At 45.3% G+C, this 20,030-nt stretch overlaps 1 protein-coding gene across 2 annotated transcripts; it reads left to right on the top strand.

Moving 5' to 3' along the window:
* The first annotated feature begins 666 nt into the window (after positions 1-666).
* Positions 667-12,374, top strand: Pop4 (POP4 ribonuclease P/MRP subunit). Of its 2 annotated transcripts, none has more exons than XM_076838143.2 (7): positions 667-878; positions 3,559-3,611; positions 5,194-5,417; positions 6,845-6,922; positions 7,102-7,163; positions 9,080-9,181; positions 11,687-12,374. In XM_076838143.2, the coding sequence occupies exons 1-7, from the start codon at positions 872-874 to the stop codon at positions 11,782-11,784; spliced, it is 624 nt and encodes a 207-aa protein (XP_076694258.2). In that variant the 5' UTR covers positions 667-871; the 3' UTR covers positions 11,785-12,374. The 2 variants fall into 2 exon arrangements, with proteins under 2 accessions (XP_076694258.2, XP_076694257.1); XM_076838142.2 differs by lacking the exon at positions 11,687-12,374 and adding an exon at positions 10,057-10,572.
* The last annotated feature ends 7,656 nt before the right edge of the window (positions 12,375-20,030 follow it).

Below are 20,030 nucleotides of genomic sequence, written 5' to 3'. Positions count from 1 at the left end.
CAAGAATGCTGAGATGAGCCGCGCGCTATGGCGGCTGCCTATAATTCCAGCGGCTCAGGAGGCTGAGGCAGGAGGATCACGAATTTAAAGCCAGCCTCGGCAAAAGCGAGGCGCTAAGCAACTCAGTGAGACCCTGTCTCTAAATAAAATACAAAATAGGGCCGGGGATGTGGCTCAGTGGTCGAGTGCCCCTGAGTTCAATCCCCAGTAATCAACCCCCTCAAAAAAAAAAAAATGCTGAAACCAGCAAGACCCACTTCACTCTTCCCAGACATGGGAAACGCCTTAATCGAGTGCACAAGACTAGTTAATAGCAGAAAGAGAAACAGATCCTGAGCCCCCATCCCAACCTCACTGCCTGCACCGACAGCTGAAGCTGCCTCGGGTGATTGTTAATAACCTTGGTTAGGAAATGCACCACCATCCCCGCCCTATTTGCGCCCTCCACGGTTCCCATCCTCCCTCGTGTCCTCTCCAAATGGGTTTGCCTAGCCATACTCCAGTCTTCACCAGTATTCCGTATGTCCTAAACCCAACCTGAACACTTGGCCTACAGAAGACCCAAACTGAAACCGCCCAGTGATTCAGACCCCAGCGAGCCAGCCCCAAGGCGCCTGCGCAACCCCCGCCGGCACGCGTTGCTGACGTCACGCGCGGCGCCAACTCCGCGCTCCCAAAGTCTCCGGAGGCCGACCGCCGAGTGTCAGTGGATTTCTCACACCCGCAGCTTCGGGCACAAGGAACCTTTTCAGCCGAAATTTTGCAGAGAGAGCCTCCTCGTGGCTGAGAGCTGCAGGACAGAGTGAAGAGAGGGAAAGAGTGAACGACGCTGAGGGAGACGTCATCAGAGAGCACCGGAAGCGGCCCGACAATGAAGAGTAAGGGGTTGAGGGCCACGATGTTGGTGTGGGGTGGGGATGTAAGGGTCGGGAACTTGGTGCTAGTGGGTGAAACAAGTCAGGGCTACCTGACTACAATGGGAATTGTCGCACCTCACATAAAAGGTGACTCGGTCTGTGAGCCAGGATTTGACTTCAGAGTAGAAGGCAGGTGCTCTCGGAGACTGCTCAGCGCTACGCTGTGCTGGAGCAGGAAGGCCCAAGAGATTGGTCTCATCTAGCCACTACCTCTCTAGGTGTCTGCGGTCCAGGCCCTGCGGCCCTTTATCACCTGTTGTCCCACCTTTGTCTGGTGTAAAGTGCTGGGAGCTGCTGGGGAATCATCACGAACCCAGGGCTTTGGGATTTGAACCGAGAAGAGATATACCAGGGAGGGGAAGCAAGAGAGCATGGAGATCAAGATCAGAATTTTGATTTCCACCTCTGCCGCCTTCTACCTATGTGTTCAAGTTAAAGTGTCTCAGCATATCTGAGCTTCAGTTTTCTCGTGTGCATAAATGGAAATAACAATTTTAGAGTGCTTAGGCCGAATGTAGTGGCACATCCCTGTAATCCCAGCGACTCAGGAGGCTGAAGCAGGTGGACGGTAGGTGTAAGGACAGCTTCAGCACGTTAGGCCCTAAGCAGCTTAACAAGACCCTATCTCAAAAAATAAAAAGGCCTGAGGATGTAGTCTAGTGGTCAGAGGAACCCCTGGGTTCAATCCCGAGTCCCCCACACCCCCACGCCCCGGAAAAAAAAAAAAAAAAAAAAGATTGCTTAGAAAGTGAATTTATACCGGTGATGAGAATCAGGAATGAGTCCCATTTCCCTGATGTGGAGATTAAACACGCAAAAAACTCCAACACAAGTGTACAACACATCTCAGAGCTGGGTGTCAGAGGAAGTCAGGGTGTCCTGCCCCTTGTATAGATTTCCTTTGTTCTCATGCTCCCCTTTCTTCCATTATCTTGCCTATGTGACTGGGGACCAAAAGGTGGAGTGATCCAAGAGTGAGAAAGTAGCCACCTGCGAATACAGGCAGGAAGAGAGTAGCCCTGGAGGCATTCCTTAACTATTGCTTGCAGGGAGAAACAATTCCCTGGAGGCAGGTAGCCTTGGCAACCTTGAAGGGTCAGGGGAAGTGTCCTAAAGGTATTAGTATTTTATTTCAAAATAAAATACTTTACTTTCAAACCAGCCTCTATCTTCCCTATCCAACCCAATCATTTATTATCTACATTGACTGTTCTTTCCCCCGCATAATGAGACATAAAATATATGTGCCTTTTAATCAACTTCCTAGCAAATAATGAGTGTTTGATAACTATGTATTGTTGCAGAGAGACTTCCAAGTCTAATGCTAGACATTTATGACAGTTGAAATTTCCAGGCCCTGGAAATGCCTACAAACAATTGATAATTTCCATCTCCCATTTGAGGGAGAATTGGACTCTATATAGAACTTAAAATCTCCTTGATTTGCTTGATCAAAATGTACTCAGGGGCTGGAGTTGTGGCTCAGTGGTAGAGCACTTGCCTAGCATGTGTGAGGCCCTGGGTTCAATCCTCAGCACCACATAAAAATAAGTAAATTAAACAGGAGATCCATTTACAATTAAAAATATATGTATGTTAAAAAATGTACTCAGGGAAGCACAGAATGCCTGGTTGGAATTATAAAGTGTAGCGTGAATTTAGTTTTCTAGTCATTTGGCTCTTTTTTTTTTTTTATTTTTTTAGTTGTAGATGGATATAATATCTTTATTTTATTTGTTTATTTTTATGTGGTGCTGGGGATCAAACCAGGGGTCTCACTCATGCGAGGCAAGTTCTCTACCACTGAGCTACAACCCCAGCCCTCATTTAGCTCTTATGCTAGACCTTTATCCCAATTTTATTCCATTCACACCTGTTCTCTGTTCCCAATACCACAGTTTTCTTTTTCAGACAAATTAAGGAAGAAAAAGGAGTGTAGAAGCTTTTAGAAGTTGACACCACATTGACCAATATATAGAGTGACGAAAGACCACTATATTTTATGGTTCAGGATATCATCAGTTATATATTTTAATTTCATAATACTAAAATGTGAAAAATCTTTCTTAAATATCAAGCAATCAACAAAATGTAGTATTTCTAACCATGTGCATCCCGGACAGCTATATCATATTACTTTTAAATGAGTTGCTTCCTTAGACATAGTGAACAACTGCTCAAAATTCTGACGTGTGTTTTTAACTAGGCAAATTTAAGGGTGGTCCAATAACATGCAATATCATCTGCATACTTGTTAGAAATGTAGAATCTGGGAATAAGGACCCAAAATCTGTGTTTTAATAAGATCCCAGACTTCTTAAACCCATTAAAGTTTGAAAAGCACTCTTTTTAAATCATACCCTTGGAACTTCTAGGACAGACATTGCCAAAGGGAAGCATCCAAGAAGGTTGGGAGGTGCTGCTCTGTGGTGGAGCACTTGCCTGGCATGAGCAGGGCCCTGGGTTCAGTCTTCCACCCCACCTCCCCCCCCCCAAAAAAAAAAAAAACAAGAAAGCAAGCTTTGTTTCACATCTTCAACCTCTGAATGAGCATAGTTATTTTCATAATTAGAAAAACCTTCAATCTTTGAGCCATATCTAATAGATCATTTCTTCTTTTTTTCCCCCTTTCATCCCCCAGGTGTGATCTACCATGCTTTTTCTCAGAAAGAGGCAAAAGAGTACGATGTTCAGGTACAGTTTTTGGGAGGAGGTCCAGGAGCAACAGAGGCAATGGTGAAGAAGTGTTGGTTGTTTCTAAGCCTCTAGTACTGGTTTAACTGTACTTGCCTGCATTTACTCCTCATCTTTCTGGTAGACATTTTTTACTACATCAAGGTCTGTTGTGCCAATGTTTCCATATGCCAGCCTCCTTTTCTGTTGTGCCAAAGTCAAGTTTGATGAACTTGGACTCCTTGATCTTTTGTCATCTTCCACTATGTAGGGAGTACTAGGCCGTGCCCATCTCTTAACTACCCTGATGAGCACTATCATTTGACCTTGTCACTGTACTCCCTTCACTCCTGAATGAAGGTGTACAAATCACATTTCATAAGAGGAATTTACAGATTATATTTGGATGTTTCAACATGTTTGGTTATTTAGGCAAAAGCTCTACTTTGTGGCTCATAATAAGACCTTGAAATCAAGATTTTGAAAGACCACTATACCTTTATTTTGCTGCTTTATGAAAGAAAGACCACTTAGGTATTTGAAAAATTTTTTTAAAAAAGTATCTTCTTATCTTTAATAATAATGATAATGAATTCATTTCTGGTTAGTGTCTAAAAGTATAAAGCTGAAACAAATGTTATTCCTGCCATCCTTACTGTGAACCACCTCCCCATGGAGAGATTTTGACACATAAGTTTTCATCTTTCATTTAACCTCAGTCTAGTAATTTATAATCCAATTCGAGCAAGAAGAGCCAAGCAAATGGCCAAACCAAAAGGCAGGTCTTCAGTAAAGAGTACTGTCCAAGACTATAGCAGACCAGAGGGCAGAGACACCCACTGCACGATGAGTAATAGATTGCTGGAATTCCAACTTGAGAGACAGTGACAATTGCAGTTTTTTAAGGAATTACACACAATTATGACAGAAGACAAAAGTCCTCTCTAAGAGCAAGTGCTCATTCACAGTACCTTGACACTATGGCCGCATTGGAGAAAGTGAGCCAAGAACCTGAGATGCACTGGACACCTTTCTTCAAGCAGTGCAGGAACAGATCACTTAAAGACTAGCCACACTGAACACAGGGCTGGATACCCAAGGAAAGAGGACTGTGGTGTGGGATCAGTATGAGAATTCCTACTTCCTGGCCACCCTGAGGTTCTTAGTTTTGCTCTTTTCCCTAGTTTTAGGTTCCTCTCCCTCACAACATAGCTTGATTCTATTGAAGTCTCCTTCATATGGTTGGGACTGAATAAATATCATTGTCATACATTTTCCAAGCTTTGCTCCCTGCTGAGGATGAGAGAAGTCTTCTTCTAAATAAAAAGGCTCTTTAATCCTTAACAGAATAACCTCAGAGAAGCAGGACAGGAAAGCAGTGTTTGACATGACTGTTGAGTGTGACAGACTCACAAGTTGGCATATGGATGTGACATCTTGATGACTGTGGGTAGCAAACACTTGGCAGATAAAGATTGTGTGAGCCTCAGTGGGTAGACAGATGGGTCAGCGAAGATGGTGGCTTTCGGGAGTGATGGGTGAGAGTGTCTAGCGTCCTGGCAGCTCAGAATAATGAGTGCTACACCACCCCGTCTCTGTGCAGCATCAGGAAGCAAATCAGGCAGAGGCCTTTGTGAGGGCCTTCCTAAAGCGGAGCATGCCCCACATGAGCCAACAAGCTTGTGAGGATCAGCTGCAGCGCAAGGCTGTTGTTCTGGAGTACTTCACCCGCAGGAAGCGAAAGGAGAAGAAAAAGAAATCCAAAGGCCTCTCCGCCAGACAGAGGAGGGATCTTCGGCTCTTTGACATTAAACCAGAACAACAGAGGTGAGCCCTGCCTTTGCTTTGCTGTCCTATCCCTGCCTAGTCTTGAGGTAGGCAGGGAGCACAGTGGCCGACTAAGCAGCTTCTGCCCCCACTTAATTCTCCATCTTCTCCACAAGGGGGCAGCCTTCCTTTACCAATTCATACTGTGTTTGGGTTTTGCTTTTAATAGCAAGGCATGGTGAGACTGAGGACTCTTCAGTGTTTGGCTTCTGTCCTAGCCTTAACTAATAAGATCAGTGCCATAAGTGAGTCTGTTGCCTGTGGCAACAGGCTGTTTGTCTTTTGGCTTTCTTAGAAAAGAAGAACTGATATTTCTTAATATATAACTTTTTGTAGCTTTTAATATCACTCTACAGAATCACACACTGGGGTTTTATTGCCAGAGAAAGATTCTGCCTACACATTTTGAAAATTTCTGAAAGGAATGCATCACCATCTTGTGGGAGGACATTTTCCTCTGGCTGACACTCTGTCTCCCTTTGGCAATAATTCTGAGTTTGGGTGTCTTGGGACTATTTATAGGCTTTTGCTTGGAGATCCATAGCCAAATAGCCTCCCACATTTCAGAAGACAATTGAAATATATGTCATTTTGTCCATGGCCCCTCTCAAGAAACCAGCAGCAGGCTGTGGGTAAAGGAGGCGATTGTCACCTGCCCCAGGGTTACCTCACTGCTGTCCTCGCAAGTTGAGGTCATTTTCGGCTTTGAGTTTGTGGTTCTTGTTTCTCTAACCCATGGCCTCATTCATGTAAGTAGATTCCCCATGAAACACCAAGACAAGTGATACTAGCTTTGGAGGGAGGCCTTTGGGGACTCTCACCTGTTCTCTCCCCTTCCCACCACTTGCTCCATCACCTTCCAGATAGACCTGTTATCTTACAGGAGTACCAGCACGACAACTAGCAACTCCTGTACACCGAGGGCTCCCTAAGTTCAATATTATGTGACAGATTAGCTTTCAAATTCAGTTACTTAAATAATACTGCAGTCATTTCTCTCTCATGAGAAGAACAGATGAATGGCACCCTGTGTTGGTAAGGCAGCCAGTCTCATAGCCCTCAGGGACCCAAACAGCACATTATTGCCTGTAGATGCTCCTCAGAGTCTGGGATGACTGCTGAAGCTCCAGGTATCATGGCTATTATCTAGCCAGCAGGAAGAATGACAGGGCAAAGAAGGGCCACTCCTTTCTTTTCTCATTAGGAGAAACAACCTCAAAAAGGTCTACCTTCAAGGAAACCGATTTTCAAGAGATAAAGGTATCTGATTTTAGTTAAATTGTCAGCAGTGGAATTAGAATTTACACCTAGTCCCTAATGGTTCCAGGTCATCATTATTGGCATGAAATCAAGCTCTGTGCTATTTGAACATTATAACACCAAGCTGATATTGCCTAACTTTTTACCTGTTTCTGACTTGATCACAGATACAGTCTTTTTCTCCCTCTGCATGAACTCTGGAAACAGTATATCCGGGACCTGTGCAATGGTCTCAAGCCAGACACGTGAGTTGATTTTTGAAGACTTACCCATTGGAATAGATCCCAAATCTTAGGGTAATTGTCAGTGCAGCCTTAGGAAGCAGCTGTCTGTGTTGCCTGGCTGCAGAAGTTTGTAGACCCTGTTTGCTTTGTTCAGAACTCTTCATCATGGTATAAATTAAGGGCTTCTGTTTACCTTGTAGGCAGCCACAGATGATTCAAGCCAAGCTGTTAAAAGCAGATCTTCACGGTGCTATTATTTCAGGTAATTTGCTTAAGAGCACCTGGTCATCCAGATGTTCATACTATCACTCAGTAGCAACATAGCGCTTGCATTGCCACATGGGTTCCTCAAAATATCTCCATATTATCAGCATGGTCATAGATGGTTATAGCTATCTGGGCCTATTCTGGTCTTGTTGGACACATTCTGCATACACTCTGTGGGAATTTATGCATGGCCAAGAATCTTGAACACAGAGTCCCTTTCAGCCTGTCACACGGTTTCCAAAGTCTGCTGTGACTGACAGATGGTTCTGAAGATGACATCTCCACCATAGACCTTTTCCCTGAACACAAGGCCTGGTGTCCAGTAGGAACTTCAAACTGTGTATTCAAAGCAGAACTTTTAGTCTCCCCTCAAGTCAGCCCCACCCCTGGTCTTTCCTATCTTAATTAATAGAACTACCATTTACTCTGGCTGTTCAGGCCAAACATGTAAGAGATATGCATGTTTCTTCTTTTCTAATTCTCTTCTAGTCCATCAGCACATCCTAGTAGCCAAATCTAAACCACCACCATCTGTCCTGCATTTCTCAGGAGCTGCCTAACCCTCTCCCAGCGGACACACTTCCCCCTCACCCAGATCACACAGCCAAAGGTTTTATAACAGAAATCAGATCATGAAGGGCTACAGGTATCGTTCAGTGGTAGAGCACCTGCCTAGCATGCTCAAGGCCCAGAGTTCCATCACACACACACAAAGAAAAGGGAAAAAAAGAACACATCAACTCATGTCTCTTCCCTCCTTTAAACCTCCCGAGAGCTTTCCATGCTTTTTGAGTAAGTCTGCCTCCTTACTATTGTCTGAAAGGCCTGGCTTAATTCGCTTGGGCAGCAGTCTAACCACACTGGCCTTCTTTCTGCCTCACTTCTTTTGACTTGGCCCTGCCTTAGGGACCTTGCCTTTGTTCTTTCTCTCTGCTCAGAGAGTTATCCTGTGTGTTCATCTACTGACTGCTTCTTATTATTTAGGCCCCTTCTCAGATATCACTTCTCCTGAGGGTCTGCCTTTGCTAAAAGTGGCCCCCTCTACCTTCTTACTCTGTCCTTATTTTCTTCATAGAACTTATTACTTGGGGCTGGGGATGTGGCTCAAGCGGTAGCCCAGGTTCGATCCTCAGCACCACATACAAAAAAAGATGTTGTGTCCGCCGAAAACTAAAAAAAATAAATATTAAAATTCTCTCTCTCTCTCTCTCTCTCTCTCAAAAAAAAAAAAAATCTTTAAAAAAAAGAACTTATTACTGAGAAAATATATTTTTCTGTGTCTTGCCACACATTCCCCACCACCACCACTGTTAGAACATTGAATGAGAGCAGGATCCAGAATTATCTCATTTAGTGCTGTGCTCCCAGCACTACCTACAACTGTATCAGGAACATAGTAGATGCTTAGTGAATGTCTATACAGCACCAAGTCAGTGGTCACCACCTGCTGCCTATGGTGGTGACTCGCCTCACATTGCTGACTGCTCTACAGCAGGACTCCCATTCCAGTCAGAGTTCAGGAGATCCGGGGGAATGCACAACAGGAAGGTGTTCATTCAGATTCTGCCAATGACAATTGGCTCCATCAGAAAAACAGACATTGGGCATTGGTGATGCTGAGCACCTATGACCTCTTGTCTCCAAAACCCTTCCTCAGACCCTGGTGTCCACATGCCTTCCAAAGGGCATCTCATAAGAACAACCCAGACCATACAAAGCTCCAGGGCAAGGATTTGGGAAACCTGAGTTCTCACTTGAGTAAGCTGTGAAGCCTCTACCCTCTGAGTGCTTCCTTTATTCTGCTGCTAGGTCAGTAAATGGAACCAGCACCCCCAAACCCTTGAGGACTGGCTGACTGGCTTTTCCAACACCAGAGAGGCCTGAGGTTTCAGCTACCTTTCTCATTTGCAGTCACAAAATCCAAATGCCCTTCATACGTGGGTGTCACAGGAATCCTTCTACAGGAAACAAAGCATGTTTTCAAAATTATCACCAAAGAAGATCGTCTGAAAGGTATGTAACCATGTCTCTAAGGGTATTATGGACTGTGGTCTCCCTTCCTGCTACCGTATCTCTTTGAGGCTCCAGGAGTTCCATTTGTCCTATTGAGTCAGGACAGATTGCAGATACTTAGCAACTCTACATTCCTAGCCTACAGAGCCCACCCCTGCCCATTGGGCCTCCCAGGAGGCATTTATGTACCTGGCCAGCAGCCCCGACTGCTTGGTTCTGTCTAAGTTCTGTTTGGGACCCTCCATCTTCCAAAAGTTGCTACCTTCCACAGGAGTAAACAGATAACAGAGGACCATGTGCCTGGAGAACTCCTGTGCCTGGAGTTCTGAGGACCATGCTTTTTGTGGTGACACTTAGGATATCATTGTGGCCAGCATTGCTCAAGCAGGCACATTGAGTCTGCCAGAATTTCAGAGATCCCCACCTCCTTCTCTCTTGTTTTTCCAGCACACCCTCTACCACTAAGCTACACCCCCGGTCACTGTTCCTTCTTATGTTCTGCTAAACATTATAAACTTAGAAAGTGGTGTGAAAATTTCTCCACTGAGCATAAGGCCAAGAGCCTGTCTGAAGGTTATGTGGAAAAACCTGTTTCTGCAGTTGTTCTGGGAGCTTCTGGTTCTGGGAATTTGGTTCATAGCCTTTGGCCCTGAGAATTAGGTGTTGAGTTATACTTAGAATGTGAGTCAATTGGCTTAATGACAGAATAACCACAGGTAGTCATGTGCTGCTACCTTGGTGGGTTTCCCTGTTTCCTATTTTCTTAGCTTATTTTTTTTAATACATGTGTTTTGTTAATAACATTCTACATAAAAGTGAACTTACCACTGGATTTTTTTTTCCTCATCCTTTTTCTTCTCCCCACCCTAACCCAGTTATCCCCAAGGTAAACTGTGTGTTCACAGTAGAAATTGATGACTTTGTTTCCTACATTTATGGGAGCAAATTCCAGCTTCGGTCAAGTGAGCGGTCTGCCAAGAAATTCAAAGCAAAGGGAATAATTGACCTGTGAATTCTTTGCCACTTTTGACAATTGTTTGTGACACCTGAAACTTGGAAACACCCTACAGGCCACCTATCAGTGAAGAGATTCTGGTAGTAGACCACCTCCACCCAAGGGAAATGAGAGTTAAGGACATGGAGTAATATGGGAATATGCACGATGCACTGAGTAAAGAAGTCAGGGGACAGAGGTCTATTTCTAAGTGATCTTAATTTTATATTACTCCCATGGAGAGAAGAGAATAGCAGAGAACACACCAGGATTAACCCTGCTTGATTTGAAGAGTGAAACTATTCGTTTATTTCTTTTTCATATTTTTGTGTTTTCTGAATGTTGTATGATGATCACTTCTTCATGTTGTAATAAAATATACATGTATGCGTAAACATTCCTGGGCTGGATGAGCGGCCAGTGGTAGAGCGTTTGCCTCACACATGTGAGGCACTGGGTTCGATCCTTATTACCACATAAAAATAAATAAAATAAAGATATATTTAAAAAAAGAACTATTCCTGCAACTCACCAGGTTGAAAGGGAGGGGAGCCACAGAGTTGTGCCATCATGCCCTGCCTTTCACATTGATGCAGCACATCTTTGACACATTACTTTTAAAAGTACCTGCCATCAAACTCATTGAGCTAACTAAGGTTTACGTTGCAGTTTAAAGAAAGTTATGAGAGCGCTGGGGATGTAGCAGGAAAAAAAAAAATAAGGAAGGGAGAGAGGGAAAGTTGAAGAGGAGTGAGTGACAAGTTGTTAAGTGACCTAAGACTCATTTCTTTAAAAAAAAAAAAAAAAAAAAAAACTGGTGTATTTTTTTATTTTTTTTAATTAGTTACACATGACAGTACAATGACCTTGACATAGCATACATTTGAATCACATGGGTAACAAAATCTCATTTTTCTGAGTATACAGGTTGCAGAATCACGTTGGTCATGCAGTCACATATATATACACAGTAGTAATAACGTCTGTTTCGTTTCTTCAGGGATTAGAAGAGGGGTGGGTTACTGAGACAAAACACTAGGTCCATCTGTGCTTACTAGCAGTTGTTCCAGTACAAGTAACTTAAACCTACAGTTTGCATTCTCCCTCCTGAGTCTCCTGGGCTCCAGAGGCAGGTTAACTGCATCACTTTCCAAGGTCTCACCTAGGAAAACCAAAGTCCCCAACACATGGCACCTTTCCATATCTTAATACCATTTTTGCTGTTGAAAGACTTGGCTTTTCAACCTGACTCCAGCTCTCTGTGGCAGTATCTATAAGGCCAGTAGACAAGGCCCTTCTATGCAGGGTCAGAGGAAAAAGAGGCCGGGGGGCAAAGTACCAATGGTGTGGGGGACCAGCCTTCCAGTGGCTAGTGCTGGGAAAGCCACATGGGTCAGAAACATGGCTCTGGATGACAAATTGTTCCTTCCCTGTAAGAAGCAAGTGTCTGTTGACCACCAAGGTGAGGGCAGAAGCATCCCTGGTGATCCAATTCATGTGTTTTTTCTTAGCCCAGGAGAAGCAGCGATGCCAGAAGCTTTGCTTTCTCAGTGTCTTCCACCCAGACCACACTGGAAGAGAAACACCAGGGTGGAGAAGGGAAGTGTAAACACTGACTCTTTGTGACAGGAGAACAGAAAGACCTAGCTCTGTGACACTGCACCTCTTGGAAGCTCAGTGCATCTGCGGTTCCACAGGACCAGCCTCGCTGCTTGACCCTGCTTCCATCCAGTATGTTGGGCCCACTGCTCTCCAGGATGCTTCTGAGGCAGTGCAGGTGCTCTCTCCAGTTAGCACACAGTCTTTGCTGCTATGGTGCATGGACTAGGGGTCAGAGCTCAAGTGCCAGTATAACCTTGGACAGGGAACCTGGCATAGTATCTACAAGGCCTCACTGACTGAGAGCAAAAAAGCTGGGATTTGAACCTAATAGCCTGGCTCTAGAGCTGTATTTTTACTGTAGAATGGCTGCAAAGAAGAGAAAGAGAATGTGCTAAAGTACATAATACACTCTCTTTACTACCTGCCTTCCCACTAAGGAAATGTCTGCCTTCAGTGCAAAGTAGCTTCTGTTCTTCCAACCAGCTGAAAGTGCCACATTTGTAACAACCGCATAGGTGCTATAACTCCCTGAGCCATCCTGCCCATTCCCACCCCTCTGCAATGTAAAAGGCATCCAATGTTGTGTAAATACACAGTTGCTTTCCAGAAAAGTTGTTGGTACCACTTGCCATGTGAAATCTGTTTTTCATTTGGCGCAGACTCAAGTTTCTGTGCGAGTGGCTGTATAATTTGTAGACTTCTCTCCACTCTGCCAAAGGAGACTTGGTGAGAACCCTCACCTGCCACAAAGCTGTGGCTGTGCTTGCTTGTTTCTAGGATGCACTTTTGTCTCCATGGCCCACCTACGGGCCACCAGGTCCCATGCACTAAGGTCTACATCCTCCTCCCAGGCATAAGAGGGCCAAGCCAGGAAGGGCACAGGTCCTGATGAAGCCACACAGAGCAGGAGCATGGATCAGGGATGGCCATGTCCCCACAGGCTGTGGCTCAAGCCTTGTCACGGTGGCACTTGGCAGTCTGATCTGTGTCTAACCAAGGAGCAGGACCCTAGTAGAGGCTGAGGGCTTGAAGTGCAAGCCCATGTTCCATATAGCTAAGTCTGCCTCTTGTAAATCATGCACCAGAAAAAGTGCCAGAGAGGCCGATGGGGAGAAAAGGTGGCTACCACCTCCAAGTAGGACTTAGGAGGCTTCTGGGCCAGGAAGTGTCAGCCCAGAGACCCACTGTTCTCCAGAGTGAGCAGGCCCTGAGGCACCTTTCTAGTTCCCAGAGCCATCTCTGAATTGAGGATTAGCTGTAACACAGAGCACCCAGGGGACAAGCCAGAGCCTCTCTGTGGGGAGAAAAGCAACTGGAGGGTGCTATCAGTCTGCTCAAACCTCCATAACAAAATACCATAGACTGGTGTTTCGGCAACAGATTTGTTTTCTCATAGTTCTAGAAGCAAGCAGTCCACAATGAAGGTGCTGTCAGGATTGGTTTCTAGTGAGGCCAGAAGAAGTCTTCGTGGCTTGCAGACAGCCAGCGCCTTCTCACTGTGTTCTCATGTGGCCTGTCATCTGTATGCAAGGTGAAAGAGGTCTCTTAGTGTGTCTTCCTTAATTAGGACATTGGTCCTGTTGGATTAGGGCACCACCCTACGACCACCTTTAACCTTAATTGCCTCCTTGAAGACCCTATTTCTTTCTGGGCGTAGTTGCTTAACGCCTTTAATCCCAATAACTCAGGAGTCTGAGGCAGGAGGATATCAAGTGTGAGGCCATCTTAGCAATTTGTAAGACCCTGTCTCAAAATTTAAAAATAAAAAGGATTGTAGATATAGCTCAGTGGTAAAGTGGCCCTGAGTTCAGTCCTCAGTACCAAAACCAAAAACAAACAAACAACAACAACAACAAACTAACTCCAAATACAGTCATATTGTGAGTTTTAGGGCTTTAATATATGAGGTGTTGGGATCACTAGCCAGTTCAACCAGCCCAATTTCTAGACCCTGAGCTCCCATTTCCACTGAGTTATATTACTTACTCTTTCAGTTACTTAGATTCAGGCTGCTCCCTATAGATCCTAAAATCCTTGGTTTGCTAAGTTCCCCTTTATTTTTGCAAATGCCAAACTCTTTCTCCCTTATTGTGGGAGGAAATGTATACTGAGGTGGGCAACGTGAATAAACCAAGGAGGCCCCTGGGAGGATGTAGCTCCAAGCCTGGGCAGCTGTGGGATCTGAAGAATGTAGTCAAACCCAGGTTCAGGACAGGAGGCTGCAGGATCATCATAAATTACCCAGGAAATCAGAGAAAGGTTCATGAGGGTCTGTCCACTGATGGGAAGGAGATGTGTGGCTGCCAGTCTCAAACCTGTAGAAGATGCCTAAGGTTCTGCCCAACTCATTAATGGAAGGAGGTAAATAGCAAGATCTGCTAGGAAAGTTTTAATTCATGGGGCAGATTGTGAATTCTGCTGATCCGTTCAAGTCCTGAAGTCTTTGGGGATCTTAGTGTAACCAACTGCTAAGTGGGGCCATTCGACTAGATCAAGGTTTCCTAAAATAAGATCTTGGAACTTCCTGCATCCAAGTCAGCAGAGTGCAAGTCAAAAACAGCCAGATCCTGTGCTGTACCTCAGACCTACTGCATCAGACTCCAGGGACAGGACCTAGATAGTTGTGTGTTTATCTAAGACCCCAGCTGTTTCCTTCAATCATTGATGTTTGAGGATGGTGGACTCCAGATGGTGTCTAAAGTCTCTTCCAGCTCTGGTGTCTGGACTGTGATTTAAGATTTGGAACTCTTGGGCCAGCATTTTCTGGATGACAAGAAAAGATCATCAAATGACTGATCTCCTAGGTTCTGAAAAGTAAACATGAACATTCCTCCAAAAAGCCATAAATTATGATAAAAAGCTTTCTTTCTGGACAATGGCTTTAGTGTTAATTTAGTTTGCATTTCTTAGCTATAATGCCTCATTAAGACATCTGTTAAATGTCTATAATATTAATTTAATAGAGGGGGTTCTAATAGAACTGTATTGGAATTGTCCATTTAATTAACCTCATGGGCCTTTAATGGATGTCTTAAATAGACATCATTAACAAGAGTGTTAGACAAATTAAAATTAGAGTCAATAACATTCTTGGTAATTTTTCCTGAGCTGTGAAGGACGAGCATTGCTAACTAGACAGGCGCAGAGATGGGCTGCACACAGAGTAGCGTCAGAGCTGCCATCCCTGGGGGAATTTGAATGGACAGGCCCCAAATGGGGTTCACCATTCTGTGTCCTGGTCAGCTTTGCCTAAAGAAGACGATACTCTCCAGTCATAACAGGAAGCTCTCAGGAGAAAAGATGTGCCCTCCCCTCTCCATATGCCTTTCACAGAAAAGGTTTTCTCTCCTGGTCCATCAGGCTGAGTTCCTGGAAGAGGAGGGGTTTGGTGAGGGAGGAAGATGAGGAAACTATAGGAACTTGCCTAGAGATACTCACTAAATACCAGATGTCTGCAGTATCATGGATCATGAGGTGGTATCATGGAGCAGGTGAGATGGGATAGACAGGGATAGGGTAGAATTGGTTGGGGTGGGTGGGTTCAGTAGGATGAGATGGGATGAAATGGAAAACATCACTTTTCTTTTGCCTCTGCCGCTCCATTGAATAGCTCTCACTCAATTGATTCGTCTTTCCAAAGTCAGTAGTCAATTCTCCATCTTGATCTTATGGCCTCTCTCATCAGCATCAGACATCATTAATTGTTCCTATACCCTAAAACTCCTCTGAATCCCCGTGCTCCCAAATTTCACTCACTTCCCTGACTGCTGCTTCTTAGTGTCCTTGGGTGGATTCTCCTCTCCCAAACTTCCAAATATTGGTTTGTGCCCTGAGCTCCATATTTGGAGTTTTGTTGTTATTGTTTTTGCTTTTGTACTAGGGATTGAACTCAGAGGTACTTCACCATTGAGCTATATCCCCAGTTCTTCTTATTTTTTATTTTGAGACAAATTCTCTAAGTTCTGAAGGCTGGCCTCCAGCTTGCAATCCTCCTTTCTCGTCCTCCAGAGTCACCAGGCACACAGGTATGCCTGGCTTTGGAATTCTTTTCCACATTCCCTCCATAGGTGATCACATTCACATCTCCAGCTACACTTAAGACTCTCATAATCATGTTGTCAACCAGAGTTGAATATGTAACTTTGTTTATTGTCTTTGTTCCCCTGATTAGAATACAAGCTTCTTAAGAACAATGATTTTATTTTGATCGGTGGATCACCAGTTATCTAGAAACATATCTGATCTGTAATAGGTTTTGAGGGAATGAAAATTCCGTTCCCTTGACATCTGCACTTGGGTATCTAATGAGCATCCCCACTTGAGGGCCTCACCCAGAGTCGTGGACTTCCCCCTGCAAATCCACACCCCCTCCATTCCCACATCAGCAAATGGCCTCATCATCTCTCCATTACTCAGCTGGCAAAACCAGGAGCCATCCTCCATTCCTCTCTTGTGCTCATGCCCCAATCAATCTTTGGAGGTCTCCGTGGCTCTCCTCCCAGCTCTTCATCTTCCCTGCACCAGCCCTCCTCTGCCTGCCATCCCACTCCCAGCCAGAGTCCCTCACTGGCCACGCCACATGACCTTTGGAAACATGACTCAAATCAGGCCACTCCTCTGCTTAAAAAACATGAGCAACCTCTCACAATTAAGTCATGCTCCTGACCAGGGTTGCTGAGGCCCTCTCCGCCTGCCACCTGAGCCATCTTGTCCCCCTTTCCAGTATCCTTGCCCCTGTTGCTTTTCGACTCAGCATTTGCACTTATCACTCCTTCTTCTTGAGACTTTCTGGTCCTGGACCCTCTAGAGTAAGGTGACCTCCTCCCCTGCATTCTCTTACCACACCTGGAAGCCTCTTTCTCAGGGAGGCTCCTTCCCTCCTAGTTCCCCCCCCCCCCCAGCAACCCCTCCATATCATATTACACCATCTTACATCTTTTTTTTTTAGATTTTTTTTTATTTATTTATTTTAATTTTTTTCATTAGTTGCACATGACAATACAATGATCTTGACATATCATACATTTGAATCAAATGGGGTATAATTTCTCATTTTTCTGAGTGTACAGGTTGCAGAGTCACTTTGGTTATACAGACACGTATATACATACAGCAATACATCTTACATCTTCTGAAGCCCTTCTCAGTAGCTAATAGAATTTTGCCTGCTTGTTTAATGTCATTTTCTCCCACTAGGATATAGTAAGCTCCATGAACACTGGGATGTTGCCTATCTCATATTCCATTGTAACTATCATAAAGTCCATGTGATGCAGAATATGACTTTTCAAACAGTAGATGTTCAGTAAATATTTCTTGTCTGACCAAAAAGGAAAAAAAAAAATGAGACAAAGGTTGGTTCTGATAGTGGATAAGGGTTGGTGCACACAGAAGCCATAATGCCACCTAGTGACCTCCATCTGGCCCAGTCAGAGCCCCAGGTGGCTTGTCCACTGCAGAGTAACACCATATCCTGACATCAACATGCTACCCCACCTTTCCACGCTGGCCAGCACTCTTGCCAGTAAGAGTCCCCAGGTGCCAAGAAAGCCTGCATCATTGGGCCTTCCCCTCCTGCTATTCATACTGATCAATCTACACTCTGCAAACAGCTGTGACATGTGACCAGTGCTTCCCTGTCCTTTTCAGTTTCACCCACTGAACCCCAGGGTGCAGGTGTGCTGCCAACATTGAGTCAGGAAACCCCAGTTCAAGGCTCAACTTACTCTTGACCTTAGTTCCAATAGCAAAGATACAAAGAAAAGGGCTGTGGCATTTATTGTGGAAACATTTAATCTACACAAACTAAACTTCACCCTCTGCTAAAAAAGAAGGAGGGAGAGAGAAATGATGTTGCAGGTAGTGCTGCTAATGGCCCTGCCTTCTGCTCAGTGGAAGCTTGCTTTACAGTGAAGGTGAGATGGGAAGCACCCTTAGTTGCCCTTGGTCTCCCCACAAAGTGTGTGATTATGATGCTTTTTATGATTACATAGGCCCGAAGCCAGTACTGTACTAGAGAGGCTCACACCAACCAGCCAATAGGTGCATCTCTTCCCAACTCCACATCAGCAGCTTGAACCTACCATGGCAGTATTTACACCATAGCAGATACCACGTGCAGAAGTCAGGGCTTGTTCAATATTTACCACCACACCATTGCCCGAAACACACAGAAGCTACTCTGTTCACAGCAGAAGCAGTGGTAAGAGCAGACCCCCCAGGAGGCCCAGGGTCTGACTCCCCATTGCCCTTCCTACACAGGACTGGAGCCTGAAGGGCTGTCATTGTCACATGTACCTCTGTAACCTGGGGCCTGGAAATATGAGTGCACTTGCTGGGTGAAAACACAGCACTATAAACTTTGCATCTGTGTGCTTTTGTGTATGTTATAATTCAGTTAAAAATGTTATTTGTAGGAGTGGGGTTGTGGCTTAGTGGTAGAACACTTACCCAGCACATGTGAAGCACTGGGATCCATCCTCAGCACCACATAAAAAGTCCACCTACAACTAAAAATATTTTTTAATGTTATTTGTAAAGAAAAATTAAATCTATTATGTAAATGTATCTGAAATGATTTTAGCATTTCTCTGGCAATCTTGTTCTTTAATGGCAGGACCCCTGCCTAAGAATCACAGATTTAAATCAAGAAAACTCAAAGTCCTAAGAAATGCAGTATGTCACCAAATTCACAATTTTATTGTCTCCCCCAACCTCTCAAAATATTGAAATTTTCTCTGTCCTGGACCTCTGGGGACCAAGAATTCAGCAACACTTCAGTCACTAGGGTGTGGTTGCCACAGATCTGCTGGTTCCCACCCATGTGAGGCTCACAATTTAGTGGGTAGGATGGTGAATGGCGGCTGTGGGGTGGGACAGGGAAGGGAACAGGGCTTAAGTCAGTGGTCCCTGGCAGATCTGGAGATGAACAAGCTTCCCTCAGGACCTGACCTTAAGACAAGATTTCAGAGCTGAGCTGGAGTCTGGTGGGCAAAGGAACCTTCAGCCAGGAATTAGGGTTGGGGGCAGGACCTAGAGGGGAGAGCAGCTGAGATGCCACTGGACGTTCAGGCACTGGGCAGGGCAGCAGGAATCCAGGGCAGAGGTGGAGAAGTAAACCAGCAGGGCCAGAGTAAGGGCCAGGAAACCTCCAGGAGCACAGCCTGTGGAAGACGCCCGTGGCCTGCAACAGGGTTGACATTATATATACAGAAACAGTACCCCCATGATCATGGCCTCAGGGACTCAGCCCCTGTCCCCTTGAGCCTCCATCGATCATAACCAAGTTGTCTAAGGAGGGCCACTGGGTGAGAGGGGGTTGGCACCAGCAATTTGGGTTGTTAGATGGAGGGGCAGGAAGCTGAGGCTGGCAGGGCAGAGGAGCGGGGCTGAGACTGCTACTGAGGTCTCCTTGGAGAGGAGTGGGTAGGTGGGAAAGTCCAAGAGGAAGGAGCCTTGGGCAGCCAGAAATTACAAAGAAGCAGGCAAAGCTGGGACCAGGGAGAGGGATGCATGTGGGCACACAGCTGGGACACTGGAGGGCTGGGTCCTTGCCTGCTAAACTTTGTGACCTGAGGCAAGGCACCACCTCCTGATGCCATGTCCTCTCTAGAATAAGCATCAAAGCACCAGGATGAAGGTTCACGTGTTTGGGGTCACCCAAAAACTCAGAGTGCCAAGATGACAGTATCATCTTCTGGACATACAGGACCAGGTGTTTTGCCAAGCGGTTCCCTCCACGGCCCAACTCCTGGTGGAACTGCAGAATAGTCCTGAGATTTGGGCATTAGCGGCCCAATTGCTAGCCAAGGACATGAATTAATCCACCCAGCAGGTGGATCATGTGGCTTTGCCCCTCTCCCCAAATCGGCCCTCCTTCCAGGACTTGAGGAAGACTCCCTTTCCCTCAGAATTTAAAGCCCCATTGCCAGGATGAGAAAAAGACTATTTTTTTTGCAAGGCACGAGCCCCTGCCAGCTTCTGGCTCCTGGCGGTGTTTGCTGCAGAATTTAAAGACTGCAATAACTATTGAACACCCTATTATCCGGCTGCCTAATTAATGTAAATGATAGTTACAGTCCGCTCACGAAAGGCTTATGTTTCTCTGAGGAGGCCCTGCCAGCCACCTGGGCCCCATTCCAGGGGCTTTATGGTGGCAGCCCCATTCTGGCTTTGTTGAGTAAAAGGTAAGTCGTGGCCCTAAATAATGAAGACAGAAGGGCTCCGGGGCTCCACTAAATAGGACAGCTCCGA

Source organism: Callospermophilus lateralis, chromosome 18 (assembly GCF_048772815.1).
Source record: "Callospermophilus lateralis isolate mCalLat2 chromosome 18, mCalLat2.hap1, whole genome shotgun sequence".
Lineage (NCBI taxonomy): Eukaryota > Metazoa > Chordata > Mammalia > Rodentia > Sciuridae > Callospermophilus > Callospermophilus lateralis.
This window is presented reverse-complemented; position numbering and strand designations above follow the sequence as displayed.

Excerpts from the sequence above, each read along its gene's own strand:
- Pop4 (XM_076838142.2), top strand. Across the intron at positions 6,923-7,101 it reads AATGGTCTCAAGCCAGACAC|GCAGCCACAGATGATTCAAG; the intron begins GTGAGTTGATTT and ends TTTACCTTGTAG. Across the intron at positions 9,182-10,056 it reads CAAAGAAGATCGTCTGAAAG|TTATCCCCAAGGTAAACTGT; the intron begins GTATGTAACCAT and ends ACCCTAACCCAG.